This window comes from Gossypium arboreum, chromosome 11 (assembly GCF_025698485.1).
Source record: "Gossypium arboreum isolate Shixiya-1 chromosome 11, ASM2569848v2, whole genome shotgun sequence".
Classification (NCBI taxonomy): domain Eukaryota; kingdom Viridiplantae; phylum Streptophyta; class Magnoliopsida; order Malvales; family Malvaceae; genus Gossypium; species Gossypium arboreum.
In genome coordinates this window covers 9458931-9478283 of record NC_069080.1, presented here as the reverse complement: position 1 = coordinate 9478283, position 19353 = coordinate 9458931, and the positions used below count along the sequence as shown (strand labels likewise).

Below are 19353 nucleotides of genomic sequence, written 5' to 3'. Positions count from 1 at the left end.
TATTTATTGTTACAAATTTATTATTATTTTAGGTAATTTATAACGCCTAACTTGACAACCAATTCACAGAATAATCTATATATATACACAAGTTTGAAAAGAATTGAACTAACTAATTAACTTATATAGTTCATTATAGTACATTTTTTTCATTTTAAATATTTTTTATTTCTTGAAAAGTTTTGATTGAATGGATTTATTTTGATAATAAAATTTACCACACTTATGAATAAGGAATTTAATTTTGTTAAATGGACTTTTAGGAATTAAATAAAAATTCAAAGATAAAATTATTATGTAATTTTTAAAAAATATAAATATCTTTTATTATAGTATAAGTTGTTGTAAAAGTTATTTTACTATTATTTATGCTTTTCTATTATGGATATTAATAAAATATTAATCTTCAAATATGTTTGCATAGTTTGAATATTATAGAACTAAACCATTTAAAATTTATATTATTTAAATCTTAATTTTTTATTAAAGTTATAGTGAAAAGATTATTATAAAACATAATTTACGTCTTATAAAAATATTATAATATATTTATTTATAAAAATTACAGTTATTCATAAAAAAGTTATATATATTATTATAATTTATTTATAATTTTTTAAATTATAATAAAAATTATATTATTTATAAAAAGTGTTATAAGAATTATTAGACAATTTATAAAATCTTATTTATAAATTTATATATTATAAATATTATATTATTTTTACTTAATTTATGTATTATAAAAAGATATAACCTAATATGAGACTTTATATAAGTTATTAAAGATATAAATTTATTTGGATTGTGAACTCAAATATTATAAAGTCAATACTAATTACACAAATACAAAAAGTTTTTTTGCACCATACTTGTGAGGGTATGATATCATTTAAAAGAATGGTGCTAAACACAAGTTCCATAAATAGCTTATGAGCTTTTAAATTTGAGACATATAAAGTTTCAAAATGTGGTTAAAAAGACATTTGTTGTTCTATAACAATATTTCATATATTAACGATATCACTTTAATATAACATAAAAATAAAGTTGGATTGTATTAGTTTATTATATATCGATAACTTTAATCATATGTAGAATTGAGATAATTCATACTTGAAGTGCATATGAAAAGGGAGATATTGATAATCTTAATTATGGATATTGATTCGGATATACTTTATTAATAACTAATAGATGATGAGAAGGAATATATGTTAAATATTAATGAGGTAATAATACAATGAATATGCATAGAATAATTAGATAAAATTACATATGAAATTTATTTTTCAATTATTTTATCAATAATCATATTATCAACTATTTTATAGATTAAAATAATATATATAATGGTTTATTTTAATTTTTGTTATTTATTTAGAAATTATTTTATAACACTAAAATCCTTTTATAATAATTGATATTTTTAAAAATTATAAATTATGTAAATATATAATTACAGTTTGATAATTTCATTCAATTAATCTTTAATCTCCAAACAAACCCTTTGTAACATTTACGAGAGAACGGTGAAAACAAGAAAATAACCGAAATTAGGGAAACTTTTTCCCTAGCGGATTTGGCAAATCACATCGCTTTCAGGACTTGCCTATTTGTTCGTACAAGTGCATTGGAATTCGAGCAGATGTTTATAAATTTTCAGCTAATTTTTTGCCGCCCGTATACCATAAAACGCCTCTCAACTTGTGAAAGAATCTCAAAGTAATCAAACTTTCAAAGATTTCGTCTAATGGCAATCTGAGCGAGAGGTTACAATATCTACCTACTTAGCCATGGATTCACCGTCGGGTAAACGTTGCAGGAGAAGCGCCGGTCTAGGTAAGTGGCGATGCAGCGAAATGGCGTTGCCTTCAAGCTCGTATTGCGAGAAGCACAACTTGCAAAGACATAAACAGGCTCAAAAAAGAATTCGCAGAGATGGAGATAATAACAGCCACTGTAAATCCCGCAAGTTAAAGAGAAGTGGCAGTGTGGGAGGTGAATTCAGCGGATCGGAAATGAACAAGAAGAAGAATGGTAGAGAGGAGGAGTTGAGCGGTGGATCGGAAGAAGGGGACGTGCTTGTCTTGACAGAGATGTTGGCCAGGGAGCGCGAAAAGGAAGAGAAAGATATCAAGGGGAGTAAGGTTGGTTCTCGAAATTCAGTGAAGGAGATAGTGGATTCCGGTGAAGGAAAAGCTAATTCCCGTAAAAAACAAGCCTCCGTTAAAGCTGTTAGGAATGGTGCCGCTAGAGAGAAAATATCCGTCGAGAAGGTTATTTCAACATATATATACATTTTAAATATGAAACAGCTAGCGTACTTTAATTTCTGCTTCCGCTTCATTCATATTTTACAACAGAAATGAGTACAGTGGATTTTCGTTGTTTAAGTGTAGTTTTGTGCATCAATAAATTGTATTGATGAAGCAGTAACTGCTTTATATCCAATGTATTTGCATCACGTTCAAAATTGATCTATATCTCAAAAGAATAACTTTTGCATTGCAGAATAAGAAGAGTAAAAGCAAAGAATTTGGAAGTTTAATGTGTCATCAGTGCCAAAGGAACGACAAGAGTGGTGTTGTTTTTTGTTCCAGTTGTCAAAGGAAGCGTTATTGTTACGAGTGCATTGAAAAGTGGTAAGTTTAGCGATACAGATTTTGACAAGACCATGCTTGAACATGCTCGGGTTCTCATATTTGACACTAGTTCCCTTTTGGTTACCTTTTTATATATGTAGCTGAATTGTTTGGGCTGAAATAGGTATTCGGAGAAAACAAGGGATGAAGTTGAGGCTGTATGTCCGTATTGTCGTGGAAATTGCAATTGTAAAGCTTGTTTGCGTGAAGTTTTGGTTGTCAAGGTAGAAGCCTTTAATTTCTTTCTCTATGTAATCTAACTGCCTAATGTGCATGTCGTTTCCGCTTTCTTTTGTGGTTGTTATTCTTGATTATTTATAGTTCTTTGACAGGATATCCGCAAGGATATAGAGGCCAGTGTCAAATTGGAGTGGCTAAAATATTTGCTTCATAAAGCTCTCCCAGTTCTTAAGCATATATACAGGGAGCAGAGCTCTGAAATAGAGATTGAAGCAGACATAAAAGGTAAAAAATGACACAAAGCACTTGTAAATGAAATTAGTTTATGCTCCTTATGCTTGATATTCTTATGGCCTTTGTATGTTAGGATCTCAATTGGCAGAAATTGATATAACAAGGTCTAAGTTGGACAAAAGCGAACGTTTGTACTGGTATGTTTTCGAACTTGTTAAAAATAAATCCGTTGAGACTTAGTTATCAAATTTGAACTTAATTGAAGGAACTGTGCATTTTTTTGTACGACAGTGACAACTGCAATACATCAATTGTTAATTTTCACAGAAGCTGCTCCAGATGTTCTTATGATTTATGCCTAATCTGTTGTCAAGAGCTAAGAGAAGGCTGCCAACCTTGTGCTAATGAAGCAGAAACATCCAGCCAACAGTTAGTTGAAAGAGCAAGTTTTCAAACTATAGAGAAGGATGAAAAAAGTAATGCAGCAAGGAGAAGACATGGATGGGAAAGCCAAGTGCATTCACACAGTAACGATAAAGCTGTTACATCTTCTCATTTGCCTGATTGGCGAGCTAATGCTAATGGTAGCATTCCATGTCCTCCAAGTGACTATGGAGGTTGTGGTTCTTCTACACTTGAGTTGAGGCGCGTTTTTAAAGCTAACTGGGTAACTAAGCTGATAAATAATGCCGAGGACATTACCAGTCAATACAAGCCACCTGACGTTGATTTCTATATGGAATGTTCTTCATGCCAGCCAAATGCTTTAGATGGAAACAGCAACAGTAGTTCTAATGTGAGGCATGCAGCTAACAGGAAAGAGTGTTGTGATAACTACTTATTCTGCCCAAATGCTCTTGATATATCAGACGATGAAAGTGAGCATTTTCAGAGGCATTGGATGAGGGGTGAACCTGTGATTGTCCGTAATGTTCTAGAGAAAACATCTGGTCTTAGTTGGGAACCCATGGTCATGTGGAGGGCTTTCAGAGAAACAGGTTCCAATGTAAAATTCAAAGAAGAGACTCGAAGCGTAAGGGCCATTGATTGCTTAGATTGGTGTGAGGTTAGTTATTAGTTATGTAACCTCTAACTTCTGTTGAATGTTATAATTTCTGTAGATCTAACATGTTTATTAGTGTCATGTAGGTCGAAATTAATATTCACCAATTTTTCATGGGCTACTTAGAGGGTCGTATGCACAACACTTGCTGGCCAGAAATGTTGAAATTGAAGGATTGGCCTTCATCAACCTTATTTGAAGAACGTTTGCCCAGGCATAATGCTGAATTTATTGCTGCACTCCCTTTCAGTGACTACGCTGATCCAAAATTTGGCTTTTTAAACCTTGCTGCACGGCTTCCAGAGGGATCATTGAAGCCAGATATGGGACCCAAGACATATATTGCATACGGATTCTCTGAAGAACTTGGTAGAGGCGATTCTGTAACAAAGTTGCATTGTGACATGTCTGATGCGGTATTGTTTCATCTACATCTTTCATCTTATGTGGCAAGACAATGATACCTAGCATTTTTCTCCGTAGACTTCAATTCTCTAATGTTTTATAGATATGATTATAGGTAAATGTATTGACCCACACAACTAAGGTGAAAATTGCTCCCTGGCAACGCAAAGAGATAGAAAGCATGCAGAACATGCATGCTGCGGAAGACATGCAAGAGCTATATGGGGGTGTAGATAAAGCTAAGGTTGGAATGGAAGAAAGATTATTGAAGACAACCCATGGGGACAAGATCATTGTTACTGATTGCGCAAAGAATGGAAGCATGGAGCATGGGCACTTGTTGTTGGAAGAGAAACACATAAAGGAAGGGAAACTGGATAACGAACAATCAAATGCTAATCCACCCGTTCCAGATTCCTGGAATCTAAAGATTGCTGGATTGGATGAATCAAAGCCTGGAATGGGGCATTCTGTTTCCTCTGAAAATTGGAAAAACAATAGTATTGGGACAGAGTTGCTTCAAGTAAATGATTCAAATCCTCGCATTCTTGATTTTAATAAAAATGGTGTGACACAAGGGGTTAATAATAACCCTGAAAAAGGCTCCTTCGAGGAAAATAGTGACAGAAAATTAACTTCAAATATGCCGAAAGTTGAACCAAACAAATGCTCTTTGTCTAGCAGTGCAGATGAAAGGGATAATCTGTTTGTTGAAAATTTGAATAATAAATCAAGCATCTTGAAGCATAATGTGAAGGTAGAAGCAGAGTCATTTCCAGAAAATAATGACAAAGGGAGAACTGATAAAAAGATGGAAAATTTTGAAATGGAGAGATCTCCATCAAGCAGCATGGTAGATAAGCATTACTTGAAAACAAGAAGAATGGATCATAGTTTAAGATTGGAGAAAGAGGTCAAAAATATTTCAGGAAAGGACCAAATGGATGAAAATGTCTACTCTTCAGAGTTAAATGCTGCCACAGCAGAAAACGTGACTGTGAAGTTAAACGAGCAAAGCGTAAACCAATCTAAAGGTGCAGGAAACAATTCTTCTAATGGTGCGGATGTTCTGAAAGAGATTTTTTTGTTGGAAAATTGACAATCTCTACTGATTATGCAGTTTTTGATGTCAATGCAGTGGTAACTGAGAGCGAAGGTTTAGCTGATTTGAGTGCATCCTACCTAGAAAAGATTAAATGTTCAAACGACATGGTGGTAACGAGGAAAGACAAGTTTGGGATTTCATTCTCTGGTGATTGTGCACTTAGTGTCCCTGTTTCGAAAGAATCAGACCAAGAGGCTGTCAAGGATATAGGAAATGATGATAACTCAGAACTGGTCAAAGGTGGTGCTGTCTGGGATATCTTTCGCAAGCAGGATGTTCCTAAAATCATTCAGTATTTGGAAAAGCACAAGAAGGAATTTCGCCATGTTAACAATCTTCCTGTAATTTCAGTGAGTACCCTTACTGCCACTGTTGAACTTTTAGTATGTTTTCTATACTGGAGAGCTGAACTACTTTTCTCAGGTCATTCATCCCATTCATGATCAGACTCTTTTCTTAAATGAGAGGCATAAAAGGCAACTGAAAGAGGAATTTGGTAAGAATATTCTCTTTGTTTATCAGTCAATAGCAGAAGTACAATGTTCCATCATTCATACCGCAACTGTGTCATTAATAATTGGTGTTGAATGCAGATGTGGAACCTTGGACATTTGAGCAATACCTTGGTGAGGCTGTTTTCATTCCTGCCGGATGCCCTCATCAAGTGAGAAATAGACAAGTAATCCCTCGGCTACTGACAATCTTATGTGTAGAATGTCTTAAATTTCATCTTGCTCTATTAATTCCATTAACTTCCTATTTTCTCTTTTACTAGTCTTGTATTAAGGTTGCACTGGATTTTGTTTCTCCCGACAACATTGAGGAATGCCTTCGATTAACTAATGAGTTCCGTAAGCTCCCAAAGAACCATAGAGCCAAGGAGGACAAGTTAGAGGTAAGAAATTTGAATTTAATTTCTTTATTTGTTTGAATAGGTTTAAGTAGAATGCATTTGGTAGCCAATTTTAATGATGTTATGCTTAACTTGGAAAAGCCTTTGGAATGGACATATTCAACTGTCTCTCCTTCTTAAGTTAGGTTTTTATGTTGTAGGGTTACTTGGTAAAGTAAGTTAGGTTCAGGGTAGTTAGATGGTAGAATTCTATATATGTTCACAGCTCTTTGTAATTAAGGTAAATGCATTTTCAGAATTAAAAAAATTCTCCCATCCTCTTGCCTCAACCATCTCTTTTGCTTTCATTGTTGAATTTTGACATGGTATCAAAGCCTACCAAAGACTCCGATTACCTTCATCTTTTCTTTGTTTTTCATTGTTCTTGATTGATATGTTTTTCGGTTATACAGTTTATATTTTTTGGTATTGTGATTTTATCACATTCATTGCTGTCTCTTTAAGTTTTTTTACTTGGTTCAAATTGGAGTGTTTGGAACTTTGCAACAATTGTGAACGAGCATGAATTCAGCAATGGAGGTTTTGCAGCTGTAATCTCTATTGATTCCCACCATCTGTTGTACTTTCATCTGTCAAATACACTAGGCACGCTTCTTGTTTCGAACCAACTATTGGGGTTTGAGAATTACAAATGTTTGGAGGCGTTAGATGCGCTTTACATTGTTGGCAAAGAATAAATTGGGCTTTGTTGATGGAGTTTGCCAAAAGGAATCTTATGATCCCATCTTTCATCATTAATTGGAGCGCTGTAATCCCATTGTTCTTTCTTGGATTTTGAATGCAGTTTACAAAGTATTTTTAATAAGAATCATCTTTGTATCAAGTGCTTCTTTAGTTTGGCAAGATATTGAAGAAAGGCGCGATAAGGTTGATGGTACTTGGGTTTATTTTCTCCATCAAGAAATTCCTTCTCATGTGCAAGGTATCTCGTCAATCTTTATCTATTCTACTCCAATCATATTGTTATAGCTGAATTTGATGCATTAATGCCGCTTGTTCTCGTGATGCGTCAAGGAAAACATTCACCATGTTACACAACAAAGGCTCTTTCAGTTTTTGATGGGTCTAAATGAACCCATAACACTATTAAGATTAGTATTTTACTAAGGCCAAAGTGTTTTTGGAAAAAAAATACTTTTGGGAAGAATTTAAAATTTTCGACTTTTGATAAAAGTATTTTTGGACCAATTTTTCGCATGGGAGAAATATTTTTTTTTTTAAAGTAGCTTATTTAGGAATGTTTTTTATTACTAAATTAGGCTCCATGCAGCCTTTGCCAACAATTAATCAAGCATGTTCTATGCTTGTCCAAGAAGAGTCACAAGGCAACACTCTGCAGCTTTAAATTCCAAAGCAATGTTTGCGCCTACTGCCTTGTAATCTTCGAATGCTCAACAAATAAAAAAAAAGTTCAATGGTATATTTAAAGACGGCAAAGTTAAAGTGCACAAGAAAGAGAATTGTTGCTGACTGATTGGATACCCATCAGATTTCAAATTTACAGAGAAAAGGAATCTAAGTTTATCATCCTCAGCAAATCATGTTATTGCCTTGGAATCTTTAGATGGAAATGACGCTTTGACATCTCAACAGGCTTTAGTCTTTACTCAAGCATAGTATCAACAAATTCTGGGATTACTTAATAAGGGAATATCTGTTGATGCAACTGCAATATGACAGGTATGGTTTCTAGATTCACCTCTATCAAAATATCATCCTTAGAATGGATCTTGAACACACGGGCTACTAATCATATGATATCTGACTTGCAATGTTCAAAATCTCCAATTTCTTGCTCTTCTTAATCAAGTTTTGTCCAATTGTCTAATGGTGAAGCAATCCCCGTTACACGTATTGGCTCATATACTCTTCCAATTGATGATAATCTAACCAGCATTCTCTACACACCAGATTTTCATTAAGATTTGCTTTCCATTTCGAAATGCACCCTAGATCTAAATTGCTTTCTTTCATTTTATCCTGATAAAGAATAAGGTCTGCCATATCAAATTCATTCATATACTAAGTTAGCTTCTGTATCTTTCATTGTGGTTTATATATATATATATATATATATATAAATTAGAATAATCTCTTTCGCATAATGGATCTAGACATGCATCATTGTCAAAAATGAACTAAATGTCTTTTTCCAAAATAAAATTTTGAATAAAAATTATTAGCATAATAATAAATTTAGCCCTCAACATTTATCTATTTTTTACTTTAATTTTACCCATTTTGGCAAAACCACCTTTACCCTCAACAAAATTTTAGTCAAATTATTATTTTTATCTTAAAGTTTAGTGAAAACTTCATACTTTTTGAATTTTTAAAATAAAATTATGAAGTCTTTTGAATATTTTAATAATTTTGTATTTTTATGAAGTATATATCAATTGTCGAGTGAGTTGTCATGCCAATGCCGATAAAATTTTAATAGTACTATAAATTTTTTCTTTTAAAAAGAAAGTAATTTGACTAAAATTTAAAATTTGAGGGCCAAAGTGAAAAAAAAAATAGGGTCAAAATAACAAAAGTGAAAATGTTAGGAGGCAAAGCCAAAATCATGTTGTTTAATATTTTGTTTGTCCTCTTGTTATTTAATCTTCACTACATTTTCCAATTGGCTAATCATGTTGTGACATTGTTTTTTCTCTTATTCATGTTGACTTGTGGGGTCCATATCGTATATCTACCTATAAATGTCATAAATTATTCTTAACCATTGTTGATGATCATATTAGGATTACATGGATACTTGAAAGTGATACAGTTGTTTGTTTAAAACCATTTATTCTTATAGTTCAAACTGCTTGTATTTAAATCGTTAAAATTAACAATAGTGATGAAAATTTTAATTCAGAAAGTAACCCTTCTCTTCTCTTGGCATAATTCATCGAATTTGATGTGTTCATAATCCATAATATAATAGTGTTTGAATGAAAAACATATACTTGTTAGAGGGTTGTTAAAACAGAGTGGAAATAAAAATTGATTGGACAATTAAATTTCTTAGAAAATTTACTAATGGAAATCAAGTTATAAGGGTATTCTGAAGCATATACAACTGATATTAAAGGTAAAGGCAAAGCGGAGATGAGATAAATTTTCCTGACACCTTTGACCAAAGATTGAAATCCATTAGCTAAGTTACTTGTAGTGGAGGAAGAAGGAGAGGTGAGAGTATAAAATTATTTTTATTACTAGAAATATGGTCGAAAACATCTAAGTTAAATATCTAAAGTCCATTTGAGGAAAAATGAGTTACACCAGCAACAAAATTATCGAATTGTTGTTTCAAGGCTTGATATTATAAATATTCATCATAATCTGATTTAGATAAGGTGATAGATTTGACTCATCTTTATGTATGAGAAATTAGAAGCGGAATAGTCCTATCTCCTTAAACTTGGGTTAAATGTGCAATGGGTGGATTATTGCAAGAGAATCTCCCATGTAAAGCCCAACAAATTTCACATATGTGCCCACTTTGATCATAGTAGGTGCTATGAGGCTAAGCTCTCTCCTTCTTCCTTTTTTACCATCGCCTTGTGGGCTTGTATCCTAAATGGTTAGCATAGATGATTATACCTCTCATTGAGCTTAAGTTAAGGAGATGCGAAGTAGTCAAGCAGTTATCTAATCAGGAATAGGAATGGTTGAGCTAGTATTAATATGATTTTCATCGAAGCTAAATATGTACGCAATCCAATCAGAGCCAGAACCATAAAGAATTTATCCCTTTACTTCTCCTGATACCCAAATTTCTTGATAAGAAGCATAACAACATTAAACTCATCCTTCAACAATTCAACTTGACCCAAATAACTAGTCATATATCTTATTGACTTTACTGTAGATGGACAAGATCTGAAATAACTTTGTTGATCCACTGAATATCATTAGTATATAGGTTCTTGGCCTTAGCCAAACTCTGTAAGAAGTTTTGCAAGACTATAGCAATGTAAGTAACTTTGGCTCAAGCGAATGTCATAGCAGGCTACATAATTGGGATCAAGTTTAACCTAATAATCTCTACTCTTTTCATCAACGGCATTAACATCTTTTTTAAGACGTTCTCTATAGCCTTTCCCCATAAATCACAATTCGACAGAAGCAACCTAAGAAACATAATTATTATTGCATTATAGTTTGATAGTAGTAATAGTAGAATAATTATAGAAAGCACAGAAGAAAAGTTTGGTAGAACTTGAAGGATCCATAGCAAGGAAGAAAAGTTTGGTAGAACTTGAAGGATCCATAGCAAGGGTGAAAGAAAATTAATTAAAATAGAAGTTAAGGTTGAAACTATACGGGGGCAGCACCACTGGAGGGGGACGGACAGCACAAACCTTCATGAAGACTCATGGAGGAGAACGATGGCCGGAGGGTGGTGCATGCACTTTCAAATACCAGCGCGTAGGAAATGAGTAGAAACCTTTGTGGTGCGTGTGTGGGCTACACATGCCGATTCTGGCAATGATATTTCGACCGGAGGGTCGACAAAGGCTACATATTTTAATGGGAGGGGCGATGAGAGTGGTTTAGCAGAATACCATGTGAAATTGAGAGAGAAAGAAGAGAATAGAGAAGAAATAAGGTTGTTGTTCTATTTCTATTATGGTTGTTTCAGCCGTGAGGAAAATAGAGGAAAGATAGAGAAAAGGGAAATATTCTAAATCCATTTCTATATAAATGTACACCGTAATACATATCCTCTTTATACTAGTAGTTATATATACAAAGAAGGAAATATCAAAGATTACACTTCCTAATTCTATGCTAGTCCGATCCCTAAGTTTTTGCTAGTCAATATGATACATTAACGTAAGATTACTATCATCAACAATAAAAATTAAAACAAATACATAAAATTTATTTAAAAGATTTAAAAGATTTAAGAAAAAGTTCATAAAAAATTTTAAAAATTTGTGCACGTCAACAATGAAGGAAATGTGGATTGTCATGCTGATTGTTACGGTTGTGTTGTTTAAATTATAACAATTCAATTAACTTTTCTATAAAAAAATAATTTTACTAAATTTAAAGGTTAAGGGTCAAAGTAATCCTAGAAAAGAATTAGGGCCAAAATAATAAAAAAAAATAAGTAAACATAAGAAGTGTTAGGAGACAGGACACATGAAAAATAATTCCCATACTGTATGGGATAGTTCCTATTGGTTGCAAATGAGTATATAAAGTGCCAATGGATAGGTTGAAAGGTTCAACCATGTTTAGTGGCAAAGGGATATGGCTAGAAGGAAGGAATTGATTAGTGCGTCACCTTTTTCAGGTTGCAAAACAAGTTACTGAGAAGCTTGTTATTGTTACAGTATCAATGTTCAATTGGCCTATGTATCAAATGGATGTGTACAAAAGGTATACATGGACCTTCCATCAAGATTTCACAATCATGGGGAGGATTGAGTATGTGAGTTTCTCAAGCTCCTTTATGGCTTGAAGCAAGCTTCTCACCAATGGAATTTAGAACTTACAAAAGCTCTCTTTGGTGATGGTTACTCAGAGGAAGCATGTCTACTCAATGTTCACTAAAAGACAAGAACGTAAAATTGTTGTTTTGTTTTTATATGTGGATGATCTTGACCATACAAATGATGTTGTTTTAATATCATATTTGAAGTTCATAATACACCAGCATTTCAAAATAAAGGACCCTTGAACCAGTAAGGTCAAAAGTTGGAATTGTTTTGAATTAGAGAAAATATGTCTCAGAACTTATTTTAGACACAAGGCTAGAGGGAGCCAAAATAGCCGGCATTCTGTTGGAAAATAAAAAATTTCCACCAAAAATGATTATTAGCATTTGCAGATAGATATTCATGAAGTCTTTGAAGATGAAACTCTTTATCAACAGCTCATAGGAAGGCTCTTGTTTTTAAAACACACGAGATGCAACATCACATATGCAGTTGACAATTTAAGCCATTTCATGTAGAAGTAAAAAAAGTCGCATTACGAAGTTTCATCCAATTGTTAAGGTATATCAATAAGGATCCAGGACAAGGCATTCTTTTTATTGCCTTTGGTTCTCCAAAATTAGTTGCATATTGCATTTCTAATTTTGCTTCTTGTCTTATGACTAGAAAGTCAATGATAGATTTCTACAGAAAGCTAGGAAACTCTTTTATATCCTAGAAGTTGAAGCAAAATACTATTTCAAGGTCCTCAATCAAAGCTAAATACAGGAGGATGGCACTCACTATTGCAAAACTTGTTTAGTTATTAGGACTCGTAATGGAAATTGGATTTGAAGACAAAAGACCCATCAAGCTGTCTATGACAACCAAGCAGCCCTTGAAATTGCTACCAATTAGACATGGGTAAAGCTACTCATCCAAGCCCAAAGGTCTACTCGAAATTTGAAAGTATTTAGAAAAATCCTTAGACTCGAAAAATAAGTTGGGCAAAAGAACTTAATTTTCCTATAGATAGAAATTAAATCTTTAGTAACAAATCTTGACTTCTATAGGGTGATGGTTAAAACTCTTGTCAAATAAGTATTTGACATGGGTTCAAATCCTATTGTCTCATCCTTTACCCTTGCATAAAAGAATAATAAATGAGAAATATTTAAAATTATTAAATATTAAATTAAAAATAATATAAATATTTTTCAAAACATTAAAATTAATATTATTAGGCTTAAAATGGGCTTGAATTTACCATTTACAAATATAGACAGGTTTAAGTAAGATTTTAGGTTTACATTTTGAGTTAAGTTAAACTTAAGTAAGAATAAAATATGTTAAACACTTCTATTGCCAATCCAATATATCATAAAAGAACTGAACAGATAGAGGGAGAAAACTCGGGAAAATCTTATTCAAACCCAACATATATCCATAAAAGGGCAACTTGTAGAAATCATCACAAGAAATCTTGAAATGCAGCAGCATGGTTATTTTACTTCTAAGTTGAGGGAGAGTCTAGAGAATCAACTAGACATGTTAATACTTGGGTTAGTTAGTAAAGGAAGTTAGTTTCATGTTGACAGGTAAATTCATTTTCAGAATTAAAATGAAAAAAGAAAAAGAAAATTCTCCAATCTTCTTAATCATCTCTTCTTGCACTCATCATTGAATTTTGACATGCATACAAAATATCATCTACTGAATTGTCCAGAAGTTTAAGAAGAAGATGATTATATCGTACTGCAGGCATTATGGTGATCTATCAAAATTAAAAACGTAGATAATGAATTGCCTTTAGAGATTCTATTAGACGAAAGTGAGTAATTATGTGACAGATTTCATCGGATTTTCTCATCTACAGGTAAAAAAGATGGTGCTCTATGCTGTTAGTTCAACTGTGAAAGAGGCCCAAAGTCTGATGACGCCTAATCAGGTGTAAGATATATCTAAACTTTTAGAATCTTAATTTGGGGTTCAATAATTTAGCCTGTAAATATCCGATGGATGGGGTTGTTCATAATTGGATTGCGTTATTTTACTGGCCTTTTTTGCTCCTCAAGGTTGAAGTTGTAAATTGCACCAATCACCTTGTAAATGTTTTGTCAAGCAGAATGTTAATTGTTAGTAGACATAAATTAGCCATGATAGAACAATAACAACATTGGCCAGCTTTTTTGTTCTTTCTGTAATTTGCAACGCGGTTCTTGGTCCATTTTAATTTGTTACATTTGTTCTCTCCCTCTCTCTCTATTTATAAATTTAATAACTGCACCTCACATATGACACAGACAAATCGAGTAAGTGTCGGAACATGTCAAGTTTAAGTCGAATTCATGTATTATATCAGTAATATTTATAGTTATTTAAATTCGGTTTAAAATATAAATTTTAAATTTTACTTAAACTCATTTATATTTGTAAATGTCTACTTTAAATATGTTTTGAGCTTATTCATATTATTTAAATTAATTCTTTTAAACATTTATATTATTTTTGTTAATATTTAGTTATTTTTATAAACAATTTTTTAATGTGTTATATTAAAATTTTAGAAGTAAACAACCAAACACGTATTTTAATATTTACATTATGATTTTTTCAATAATCATAGCATATTTATTTTTATATTATATATAAATTATATAATATAGATTAAAGAAAAAATTTTATTATAAACTTAAAATGAAACTAGATCAAATCAAGTTATGATTCATTTTAAAATGAATTTTTAGTTTAAACTTAATATTTTATTAAATCTTCAAAATGAATATTCTGATCTTTAAATAAATATAAGTGATTAGCTTTAAATGGATTCTTGATGAGAGGGAGGGTAACCTGAATTCGTGGTGTAAGCATGTGAATTTGGTTTCTAAGTGTAAAACTCAAATCATAAGGTTGAGCATCGTGGTCGCTTATTTCGTCCATTAATTATATGGTCGAGAATTTATTAGATTAAAATACATTTTGTAGTAAATTATTTATCCCACTCTCGACGAGAGTTAAAAGATTATTTTATTACAGCCACTAATAATAAAATTAGATTGAAAAATTAAAATATTTAAATGAAAAATGTTTCGAAATTAAAATATAAAAACTCAAACTTAAATTTGAAAAAAAATATTTTAAATATTTAATTAAAATATATTATTTAACAAAAAATGAAAATATTTTTAGAAAAGAACTAAAATATTTAAAAAATCTCTTGAAAATAGTTTAAAATGAATTGAGCTTTAATTAAAAGTCCAATCAATTAAATTTTAATTAAAATTTAACAATCAATTGGATATTTTTAATTGTCATCTCCGTTAAGGTACTTATGAGCTCGTTAAGTCCTTGCTAACCTGTTTGATTAACCCACGTGGCAATTAGATTAGAAATTATTCTATTATTACGTTATTAATGCCATGAAATTTAAATTAAATTAATAAATTTATGAAATAAAAAAAAAAGTATAAACGAAAAAAAAAAATCTTCTTACCACCATCGACTGAATGTCACTCTCACTCCCCTCCCACCATCGACCGCTCAAACCCCCCTCGTGGCCACACTCCGGCTTCTGTTTGCGTCAGCAACGCCACCAAAAGGAAGGTCTCCCCATCCTCTTCAATTTCCGCGATCAAGATTTCCGAGAACCTAGCCCAAAGTGCTCAAAATCAAACCTTTAGCCTCGACCTGCCTATGCTCCTGTTGATCCGACTTGATTTTCTAGTATGTTGCTCCTTTCGTCAGCAGTTAACTTTCGACCGTTCGGATTAAGCAAAAAATATTCCGAGCCTCACATTCTCTAACTTCTGATTTTTTTTCCCTTTTTTGATGCAGACTTCAACTCGGATCTCTCTTCTCTTTTTTTTTTTTTTTGTTTGCTGAGATTTTGGTTCATGGTTTCTTATCATTTGGTATCTATTATTGTTTTGGGTATTTTGGTTTGATTAAGTCTCGAGTTTGGTAAAATGGGTCAAGGTTTGAGGATGATGGTGAGGTTCTTGATGAGCAACAGTGCAGGGGCCTTACTGGTTGATAGTGAGTTGTTAGGATTATGGGTTGCTGGTTGATGGTGAGCTGTGAGGAGTATGGGTTAAATGGCAATGGAGGGTGCGCAAGAGGTGTTGGGTGGTTCGGTGGTGGTGAGTGCACAGGAGTTGGGTTTAAAGGTGATTGATGATGGGTTAATGGTGGTGTGAATGCAAATGGTGGAGTATTCGAAAGGATAATGGTGAAACCATGTGGGGCTTAATAGTTGCCTGTAATTGATGCCAAAGAGGTGGTCTGGCTTGATTGATGGTTGCCGGAAAATTAAGTTTTTTTTTTAATTTCTTAATTCTTTAATTTATTCAAAAAAAATCTGATCCAATCACATGTCGTCATGTGGATTAATCAAACAACTCAGGAGTTGGCCTGAAAGGAAATGACAATTACAGGGGCCCAATTGATTGATTGTTAAATTCAATTAAGAGACTTTTCAACCAGGGTTCAATTGATTTTTAAATCATTAAAAATGGGCCTTAATAGTACTTTAGCAAAATTAGAAAAAGAAAAAAACAGAACAGAACAGATGGCTATATTAGCAATTACAGCTCGAACGGTGCGTTTGAGTGGCCGATTGTCTTTGACTCATTTCACAATCAGCTCTCTCAGACTAGCCGTTGCCTTACTTTCTCGTAGTCGTAGACTCGAACTGACTGACACTCTCACTAGTCACTGCAATCTACCGAAAATTCCAGTTTTGTATTGCTCAACCTGTTTTCTTTCACCTTCTAATACTATAATTTCACCTTATTTTCACAAATTTTAAAACATAAAATATCGTCTCTTTCCCCCTTCCCATCATTAACCCTAATTTGTTTGTGAAAATGCCTGAACAAGAACCTGCTTTCATTTGAGAATTAAGATCCTAAAGCTGTAACTTTTTGTCTCAGTCTTGATTATTGGCGTCATGTTTCTTCGTCGACTTGCTGTGATAGTTCCTCGCTCTACAAGGTTCTTCAGCAGTAAAGGTAGCCTTGACCTTGGAAGCACCATAGCTGAACTCAATGAGGTATTGCTATTATGTGTTTATAAGAACTAAGAGATATCCATTGTTTTCTTATTCTTTGTTTGTTCGTTAATTAACGTTTGCGGCAATATGACAATTATTGAACCGAAACCATAAGGATTTGTTTGTTTTTTCTATGATTTGATGTATCTAATTGAAGCCGCGGTTCAATGCCTCTTATTTTGTCTCACCATGACAAGTGCTATGCCTATTATTAAAATCTACTACAAGTACTTTACTCTCAACAGAAACTAGAATGCATGTGATTAATCTCCAAATTTTGGTTTCAGGAAATGGAATCTGTCTTTGGTGAACCTCCTCCAGAAGGACTAGCCAATTCTGGAAATAGAAGCTGCATGGCTCAAGATGCCCACCATAACGCTCATGTTATTTTGGGTTCTACTAATGATAAGTTTGCAGCTCAAGAACTGAGCTCTATATCTCATCATTTAGGTGAAAATAAGCCTGGTCTGTCCCATGTTGGCAGCACAGGGAAAGCCCAAATGGTAGATGTCTCACCCAAAGAAAATAGTAGCAGAACTGCTATTGCTAGTTGTAAAGTAGTTTTGGGGAAAAAGGTGTTTGATTTGGTCTTGGCCAACCAGATGGCTAAGGGGGATGTTCTTACTGTGGCAAAAATTGCTGGCATAAATGGGGCAAAGCACACCAGCACTCTCATCCCTTTATGCCACAACATCACTTTGGCTCATGTTCGTGTTGACCTAAGACTCAATCCTGAGGATTTTAGTGTTGAAATAGAAGGAGAAGCGGCTAGCACAGGTAAAACTGGGGTTGAGATGGAAGCAATGACAGCTGTGAGTATAGCGGGATTAACCGTGTATGACATGTGCAAGGCCGCTTCAAAAGATATCCAGGTCACAGATATACGGCTTGAGCGTAAAACTGGTGGGAAGACTGGATATTGGTGCAGGGAGGAATAAGATTTTGAGGCAGTGCTGCCAAAATGTTATGGGTTAAGTGTTTTAGTAGATATTTGCATTTTTTTAGCGGAATGGTAGTAATTTATGTTCTTTTAAACATGAAACTTGGTGGCTTATTTCACGTTTTCATTAAAATTTACAATAAAAGGAGGCATTACGTGTAACCTATATGCAATTTTAAACTAATCTTCCTCATGCTATTTTGTGGACCTTTTAATTCTCAAATGTATACCTGTTCTACACAATATTCGTAAAGTTTTGAGCACACATATACCTATTTGGTAAGAAGATTCAAATGTTGTACCTTTTTAGAAGGCTATTAAGTGGAATGTACTGATTTGTGTGGCTTTAGAAGGAATAAAGTAAATAGAGATAGGGATGTTAGAGTTGAGCCTATTGAGATCTGTAACTCTTAGGAGGCTTACCAAGTGGAAACCATAAGTCTCTATATTTACAAGAGGCCGAAAGTTGTTGAGGGCAAGGACCCTATGTGACTGGTCTGGAAACAGCAACAAATGCGAGGAACAAACTGTTAACAGGTACAACTATTCAAGGTATATCCAATCATTTAATTCTAGGGATTATTTTACAGTTTACAGGTTGCCTGCAATATGTAAGTGCATTTAAATTTATCAGTGATATGTAAGTTCATTTAAATTTAACAGCGAAAGGAAAATTATAGTCAGAATGAGCCTTTAACTATTGAATAACTCTCAACTATGGATTAATACTATAATAATTATAACTCAAATTGACTACTTTTTCTTTTTCTCGGGTTTACTGGGAGCCAACTTTGTAAAATCACTTTTTCCCATTTTAATTGGCAGATTGCTTTGCTTAGTTGTTGAATCTAAAGAGTTTGCTTTAATTATTTAGTTTCTTCACCTTGAAGTTTACACTATACACTATCAATCATTCCCCCCATTCCCCTGCCTTGCAAGGCAGTGAGCAAAGGTGAAATCCAAAGCCCTTACAGCTTTTACATGATGCTTTGTTTAGATTTTTTTTTCTTAGCAACTATTATCTGATTTTTTCTTAAGCAACTAGGATCCACTTTTCATGGCATCAGCATGTTATATTTAGTCACAACTGGTTGAATTGGATGACAATGACATCATGGACTGTGAACATGGGCAATGTTGTTTAATCTTATGCTGGGAAAAACCAAGATATGCCCCATGATTTGCCCTAATAATAATGTCTTTGTTATGCAATTTCTTTTTGGGTCTCCTCAACTTTTGCATTATTTTCAGGTTATCTTCTTTCTTTTCTTTTCTTTTTTTTTTGGCTTTTTAGAACCCCACACGGTTACAGTTTGTGCAAGGGAAAAAAGTTGGTGCTTTCTCATTATATTGTGCTAAGCCCACATTCCAATGAAATATTTTTTTTTTTTTTTGTTT

At 33.1% G+C, this 19353-nt stretch overlaps 2 protein-coding genes and 1 long non-coding RNA gene across 7 annotated transcripts; 2 read left to right on the top strand and 1 right to left on the bottom strand.

The window, feature by feature from the left end:
- The first annotated feature begins 1492 nt into the window (after window positions 1-1492).
- On the top strand, window positions 1493-14141 carry LOC108470810 (lysine-specific demethylase JMJ27). 3 transcript variants are annotated; one of them, XM_053021096.1, is made up of 15 exons: window positions 1493-2279; window positions 2515-2645; window positions 2770-2869; window positions 2978-3110; window positions 3193-3256; window positions 3351-4125; window positions 4209-4538; window positions 4643-5561; window positions 5648-5982; window positions 6056-6128; window positions 6226-6311; window positions 6408-6527; window positions 7015-7467; window positions 7816-8225; window positions 13842-14141. In XM_053021096.1, exons 1-13 carry the CDS (start codon window positions 1797-1799, stop codon window positions 7048-7050), a joined length of 3585 nt encoding a protein of 1194 aa, XP_052877056.1. In that variant the 5' UTR covers window positions 1493-1796; the 3' UTR covers window positions 7051-7467; window positions 7816-8225; window positions 13842-14141. The 3 variants fall into 3 exon arrangements, with proteins under 3 accessions (XP_052877056.1, XP_052877058.1, XP_052877057.1); XM_053021098.1 differs by having other exon boundaries at window positions 4643-5585; window positions 5666-5982; XM_053021097.1 differs by having other exon boundaries at window positions 5666-5982; window positions 6408-7467; window positions 8139-8225.
- Window positions 14142-15209: 1068 nt separating this feature from the next.
- Window positions 15210-15585, bottom strand: LOC128283716 (uncharacterized). Its single transcript, XR_008274126.1, has 2 exons — window positions 15459-15585; window positions 15210-15321 (listed from the first exon to the last, which is right to left on the bottom strand). It is a non-coding gene; the product is annotated as an uncharacterized LOC128283716 (long non-coding RNA).
- LOC108470837 (cyclic pyranopterin monophosphate synthase, mitochondrial) lies at window positions 15401-18117 on the top strand. 3 transcript variants are annotated; one of them, XM_017772326.2, is made up of 3 exons: window positions 15401-15688; window positions 15800-17015; window positions 17303-18117. In XM_017772326.2, exons 2-3 carry the CDS (start codon window positions 16914-16916, stop codon window positions 17951-17953), a joined length of 753 nt encoding a protein of 250 aa, XP_017627815.1. In that variant the 5' UTR covers window positions 15401-15688; window positions 15800-16913; the 3' UTR covers window positions 17954-18117. The 3 variants fall into 3 exon arrangements, with proteins under 3 accessions (XP_017627815.1, XP_052877059.1, XP_052877060.1); XM_053021099.1 differs by having other exon boundaries at window positions 15403-15688; window positions 16897-17015; XM_053021100.1 differs by lacking the exon at window positions 15401-15688 and having other exon boundaries at window positions 16489-16700; window positions 16897-17015.
- Window positions 18118-19353: the final 1236 nt, after the last annotated feature.